Source organism: Chenopodium album, chromosome 7 (genome assembly GCF_948465745.1).
Source record: "Chenopodium album chromosome 7, dcCheAlbu1.1, whole genome shotgun sequence".
In the NCBI taxonomy this organism is placed as follows: Eukaryota; Viridiplantae; Streptophyta; class Magnoliopsida; order Caryophyllales; family Amaranthaceae; genus Chenopodium; species Chenopodium album.
Genome location: NC_137840.1, coordinates 74998104 through 75005049, shown reverse-complemented (window position 1 = coordinate 75005049; position 6946 = coordinate 74998104). Strand labels below are relative to the sequence as shown.

Below are 6946 nucleotides of genomic sequence, written 5' to 3'. Positions count from 1 at the left end.
ATAATTATTTTATCACGTCAATTCATACAACCAAAACTTAATATAGTGAACGAACTCTTAATAAGCAAATAACAGGTCGAAAAGGGGTGGAGGAGAAGACTATAAACAAGTGTACACTACTTTAAAAAATAATACGTACTAATAAAAAAAAAAATTAGGAAAAAACAAGTGTATAATTGAACTGAGTGGACACTGCTCAGCATCTCCTGATTTTCGACTTCAGACAACCAAAGAAATTGACAGCTCTGTGTTTCTTACGTTGCTAAGTTACAACTAACTCATTTTTAGTGTCGTTACACATAAGACTCTAAAATTGTATTGATTCATAGCAATTAATTGCATATTTAATGAAATCTCAAAGGATATCTTGAGTATATGAGAAGATAATACAACCATAAATATGAAATACAGTATTTGATAACACCAAGCAATACGCAATTTTATCATTGATATAAGTCATAACCCATATTTTTTCATGAGAAAAGTGTAAATGTACAGAGTAATAATTTGAATTTGATTGTAAGTTTTTTTTTAAAATTAAAAACTAATAGTTGCAATAAAAAAATTAGTCATAAAAATATGTTTCTTGTAATTTACTCCATAATACAAAGTGATTAATAGTAAATTACGGAGTATAATATAAACTCTCGAAAAATCGAATAAAAAATAGTTAGATTGAACACAAACTAGTGCAAAATTATAGAGACACTAGGCAGTTGATAATTTGATCATTCACACACAAAAAATGGCCGCATGAAACTTGCTTTTTGGATAATGAGCTATAGTTAAGCTAATAGAGTGATGAATTCGAATACAAATGAGGTAATCAAATAGAAAGAAGCACAATTATATTTTAATTTCTTTTTAGATGAGCTAAGCAAACCAAATCTTTCTAGTTACAGTGAAAGTGTACAAAGTTTACAAAGTTTGACTTAAAAAATGTCAAAACTATATAATCAATTATTTAATAAATTACCTCTTAATTCTATCACGTAATCTATATATCGCTTACATATTAGGGAATGTTTTTGGTACGTGAACCATGCCCCTTAATATAGCAATATACATCCACCAAAATAAAAATAAAAGATAAAATACTACTTGGACTAAAAAAACTACTTGTAATATTTAGTTTCAATAAAAATAAATATATACATTTTTTTAAAAAAAAAAAAAAAAAAAAAAAAAACCCTTTTCGCTCTTATTTTCTCCCTATATAAATGGATCTAAAATCCTACATTTTAGAAACACAACAAAATCAAAATCTTAGAGAGAGAAAAAGAGTGTAGAGAGAGAAATTAAAAATGGCGGACGTAAGAGTTGAGAGAAAATCATCAACCAATAATAATAATAATAATAATGGAGGAGGAGAAGTGAAGGAAATTAGAAAAGTGATAATGGTTGTATTAACGGTGGTAATGTTGGGTTATTTTGTGATATGGATTGTTATGCCTACTAATCTTTACAGAAACAATTGGAGGACTAAAATGTCCGCAACCTTAACCTCGACTTATTTTGGTACTCAAGGTATATTTACTTACTCCCTCCGTTTCTTTATTTAGTGTATCGATTTTATTTATATATATGTTACTCGATTATTTTACATTAATTAAATTTGAATGCATGCATATATGCATGTGAAGATAATAACATAAAGTTTTGATGATAAATTGATAATGAGGGTGGTAATAATTTTGCAGGTACATCGTTGTTGATTTTCGTATTTCCTGTCCTCTTCATTGCGGTTTTAGGATCCGTGTACCATCATTTGGGAAAGAAATATTTTGATTATCAAGTGCCAAGGTTGGTTCTTTTTGCTACTTTTCTTGAAAAAAAAAAAAAAAAAAAAAAAAAAAAAAAAAAAAAAAACATACAGTCGAGAAAAATCTCAAGAGATATTCAACTCGATCTCACTCTCTTTAAATTATCACATAATCAGAGATGATTCTCTTTTATTACCACAAAAAAAAATTGAAAATAAAAAAAAATTGAAAATCACATTTTTGAAAATTATTGTCTAATTTTTTTAAGTGACTAGGCAGAACTATCTAATTACTTAAGAATATCGCTCATTACTAACTCAGTCACTTATTATATTTATATAATTTTTAGATTCAACTTATAATGTTTTTTTTTTTGAAAGGGAGTTTCAACTTAATTATTTAGTAACATAAAAGTGAAAAATTACGAGTACTTGGCTTTGACATGAAAGCTTGGAATGAATGTTTTTTCTTAGAACAATTTATTTTTTCTAACAAGTTTAAACTTTAACCATATAATTACAAAAATGGTAAATGTCAAAATTTGTAACTAAAAAAAAAAAAAAAAAAATTGTCACGATTTTACATGGTCAATGATGCGGTGGGTAATAAAACTGATACGAATAAAAAAAGGCCTGATCATTATTAGAAATGAAATCAAATACGAGTATTATTTGCCATATATGAGAGATTTTATTTTAAGAGTATATCCTGAATTGGATTTTATTACTTTATTTTTTCCCTTGGAAACATAGTAAATAAGTATTTAGAGGGGAAATACTGAATGTATGTTGTTTAATTTTATGTATAATTACATATGATGAGTGAATGAGTAATTCTTACAATTTTTAAATTTGATTTTGTTATTCCCAAAATATCAAACTTGTTCTTCACTTTATTTATTCCCTTTACCATTTGTTTACTCATTGTTGTATATATACTCTAGTATAATTATATATCTATCGCCATTATTCTCATTGTTTTGGAAAAATCTTTAAATAATACTGATAAGTTAAATCTTACGTGATACCAATAAATGAGTGTCACACAAGATTGTGACACCATTTAGATGCCAATCTTGTCATATAAGTTGTGAGTCTTGTGACATTTAACATCCCATTTTGAATATTCATGTTACAAGAAATTAAAATAAGTGTATGAGAGAAAATGACGGATATAGCTTTATACACATTCCAAAATTTATATAGAAAAAAGAAAAAAAAAAATGCTATATGTACTTAAATTCCTCTTGATTCACTTCTCTAAAATTTTGGACCTTAGTAACGTAAGAAGAATTCTTAATTAATGAAAGTTTAAAATGTTAATTGGTGTTAACAGGAAAGACGGGAAAAGTAGTGGTGTTACAAGATGGTTAGCAACGTGGAGAAGGCCAGTGCTTGTAAGAGGACCGTTAGGGATAGTCTCAGGGGTAGAATTGTCATTTCTCCTGATGTTCATCGCGTTTCTCGTTTGGTCCTTGACTGTGTACTTGCATGTTGGTTATTCTAAAATCCAAGTCAAGGGAAGCCAAAGGTAACTTACTTTTCTCGTGAGATTCATGCACATTTTTACCTTTAAATTCGGCTTTTTTAAAACAAAAAACAAGATTTTATGGATGACAGTTTTCAAAATTAACATGACTACTTTGACTGATACTTTGTATAACTTTGTTAATATGACTAATGTAACGCCTATTATACAATCAATATATATTTACTTGATGGACGTGTTTTGCAGATACTTGTACAAGTGGGAAGCTACCGTGTTTAGGCTAGGGCTAACTGGTAACATATGCTTATCATTGTTGTTCTACCCAGTGACTCGAGGATCATCGATATTGCCCTTGTTTGGATTAACCTCGGAAGGAAGCATTAAATATCACATTTGGCTAGGCCATCTAACTATGGCACTCTTCACTGCCCACGGCCTAGGCTATATCCCTCTTTGGGCCGTTGCAGGAGAAATTTCTGAGGTAACTTTTACACTATCCATTCTACTCCTATGATGATGCGGGTCCAATATCAACTAAATCAAACAAGCCAAGTTAAGTCGACAAGTTAAAATCAATTGTCAAATTAGACCATTATCATTTATCAATCGATCGTGCATGTACCCTGTAGGAAGTACAAATCAAACACTAGCATATTAAAATGGTAGGGTCTAAAAATCGTGGGACGTGTATGGTATTGGTGAATTTGGATACAAAGAATTTAGGAAATGAAGAACATAAGACTGAAAAACAGTAGTATATGATAAGAATTAAGAATCGTGTTTGAATCACAATCATAGGCAACAATCCAACAACATAAACTGAGTGGAGATGAAGCACAACTGATGTAATTGCAGATTTAGCCCAAAAATAGTGGTGGGCTTTTAACGATAACATCCCCTTTTCTTGGACTATTGGAAGTGCCATTGTGGACCCCTTTTTTCTTCTACATGTAAATTTTTAAGTGGTCCGTTTTTCCTATTACCACATGGGCCGGCGTTCGTACATTCACATTAGTGAGAGTTTAGTTTTTATCTTCCCTTTTTTGCCCTTGATAATTTTTTTGGAAATTTTCTCAAAAAAAAAAAAAAAAAAAAATAGAGTTTAGATTAAAGTTACTGAGAGACTTTTAAATTTAGCGAGTTATGATGATAAATGAACCAAATTTCATTGATTAGACTCCGACCAATGTAATATTGAGGTATTTTTGTAAATCCCAAGACCACAAAAAAGAAAATTTGACATAATCTAAGTACGTTACCTTGATGATTGAATTTACTAACTATTTAAATACTTGAAGTATGTACAAGTTTTGGAGATGACATCTATTTAGTTTTGTTTATGATGATTAGAATTTGTTTCCCTCGTTACAAAATAGTTGCTATACTTTTTGTTTTGGACCTCAAAACTTATTGCAAACTCATTTTATGATCCAAAATAACAATGCCAAAACTATGCAGGCTTTGAAGTGGAGTAAAACAGATGTATCTAATGTAGCAGGAGAATTATCCTTGTTCTTTGGACTAATCTTATGGGCAGCAACATACCCTCGAATTCGAAGAAAGTTCTTTGAAGTCTTCTTCTATGCTCACTACCTCTACATCCTTTTCGTCGTATTCTTCTTCTTTCATGTAGGCATCGGCTATGCTTATTACATGCTTCCTGGCTTCTACCTATTCATGATTGATCGTTACTTGCGGTACCTCCAATCGAGCCAACGTGTGCGATTGCTCTCCGCTCGTGTCTTGTCCTGTGAAGCACTTGAGCTCAACTTTGCCAAAAGCATGAGTTTGAGTTACAATCCTACTAGCATAATGTTCGTTAATGTCCCAAGCATTTCCAAGCTCCAATGGCACCCTTTTACTGTTAGCTCTAGTAGTAACTTGGAGCAAGACAAGATTAGTGTTGTAATCAAGGTTGAAGGGAAATGGTCTAGGAAGCTTTACGACATTGTTTCTTCTTCTTCCATTGATCGTCTTCAAGTCTCAGTTGAAGGACCTTATGGACCTGCCTCTAACCATTTTCTAAGGTTAGTAAGAATCAATTTAACCCGTAAAAATAATTTCAGTTCAGTAAAAATCAGAAGTTTATTTGATTCATTATGTCGATTAATTATTTATTTATTGTGGTTACAGGCACGATACACTTGTGTTGGTGAGTGGAGGCAGTGGGATAACGCCATTCATCTCCATTATTCAGGAACTTCTCTTTATAAGCACCACAATGAAATGCCAAACCCCAAAAATCCTTCTTGTTTCCTCATTCAAGAAATCCTCGGGTCTTTCGATGTTGAATCTCCTCCTCCCGCTCTCTAGCACCACCTCAGATCTTTCAAGCATAGACCTACAAATCAAGGCCTATGTAACAAGAGAGAAAGTACAAAGCGAAGATTACCTAAAGCAACCGCAAGCCATTTGGTTCAAGCCAAATGCATCCGATTCACCCATCACCCCTAACTTAGGCAAGAATGGTTGGCTTTGGCTTGGTGCTATAATCGCGTCATCATTCCTTGGATTCCTTATCTTCATGGGGATACTTACACAATACTACATCTACCCTATTGATCATAACACAAATGATATCTTCCCTTCGGCTGCAAGAACGATCTTTACTACATTGATACTCTGTGGGTGTATGGTTGTGGCAGCTAGTGGTGCATTTCTGTGGAACAAGAAAAGAAACGCCATGGAAGCCAAGCAAATTACAAACATGGAAGGTATAACACCACAGGCAACACCAGAATCACGGTTCTATAACGCTGACAGAGAACTTGAGAGCCTTCCTCATCAGTCTATCCTTGAGTCCACAGAAATTCACTTTGGTGAAAGGCCTGATCTCAAGAGTAAGCTAAAATACCTTCATATATATTTACTCCTCAACATATGTTTTCTGACTACAATGTATTACACATTTACACTATTACACCTGATGCTAACTTTTATCTGGAAAAAAAAATGTCAACTTGTTAATTTGGTGTATAGAACAAAGCCAAAATCTGACCCTTTGTTTTTGTGCAGGATTGCTGTTTGATTGTAAGGACTCGAGCGTTGGAGTACTTGCTAGCGGTCCTGCAGGGCTGAGACACGAAGTCGCAGCCATATGTGGATCTGGTTTGGTGGACAATCTGCATTTTGAATCAATCAGTTTTAGTTGGTGAGTTGCCAACCTCAACTCAGCTGCAACTGAAGAGCAACAACTTTTTGAGTGGTTTATTTCTGGTGTGATAAGTGTGATGCGCAACATATTTAACTTTGAAGCTAGAAGAATCTGCAGTTCCATCACAGCTTCTTCTCTTAGTTTATATGGCATACCTCTGATATGTAGTTTCTGAATCAATACCATATATACAGATTGTTCTACTCCTGTACAAATATAAATGGAAGAATAATGTAAACTTCCACCATTTGAGCGCGTAATTACAACCTTCTTAACATAGTTAATGTAAACAAAGTTACATTTGTCTTTCGCCTGTCATTCTAGCTTTTTCTATCATAACTTATGACAACACATCGACATGAACTAATATGAACATCGACATGAACTAATATGAATGTAAGTCAAAGTGCATTGATATAGTAATAAAATCGGTAGTTAATACGAAGCACTTCCTCCATTCTCTATTTATTTGCAGCATTAGGGAGTGCATTGTTCCCTTACCCCCTAAAGATCATACATACAGTAGAATTTTATACGAAGT

The 6946-nt window shown here is 32.6% G+C and overlaps 1 protein-coding gene across 1 annotated transcript; it reads left to right on the top strand.

Annotated features, from left to right (window-relative positions):
* The first annotated feature begins 1264 nt into the window (after window positions 1-1264).
* On the top strand, window positions 1265-6889 carry LOC145638575 (ferric reduction oxidase 2-like). Its single transcript, XM_081689562.1, has 7 exons — window positions 1265-1527; window positions 1701-1803; window positions 3099-3293; window positions 3498-3732; window positions 4710-5278; window positions 5385-6091; window positions 6267-6889. Exons 1-7 carry the CDS (start codon window positions 1305-1307, stop codon window positions 6404-6406), a joined length of 2172 nt encoding a protein of 723 aa, XP_081545688.1. The 5' UTR covers window positions 1265-1304; the 3' UTR covers window positions 6407-6889.
* The last annotated feature ends 57 nt before the right edge of the window (window positions 6890-6946 follow it).

Coding starts and splice junctions, on each gene's coding strand:
- LOC145638575 (XM_081689562.1), top strand. CDS start 1,305: ATGGCGGACGTAAGAGTTGAGAGAAAATCATCAACCAATAATAATAAT. Junction 3,294..3,497: donor CAAGTCAAGGGAAGCCAAAG/GTAACTTACTTT, acceptor CGTGTTTTGCAG/ATACTTGTACAAGTGGGAAG. Junction 3,733..4,709: donor TTGCAGGAGAAATTTCTGAG/GTAACTTTTACA, acceptor AAAACTATGCAG/GCTTTGAAGTGGAGTAAAAC.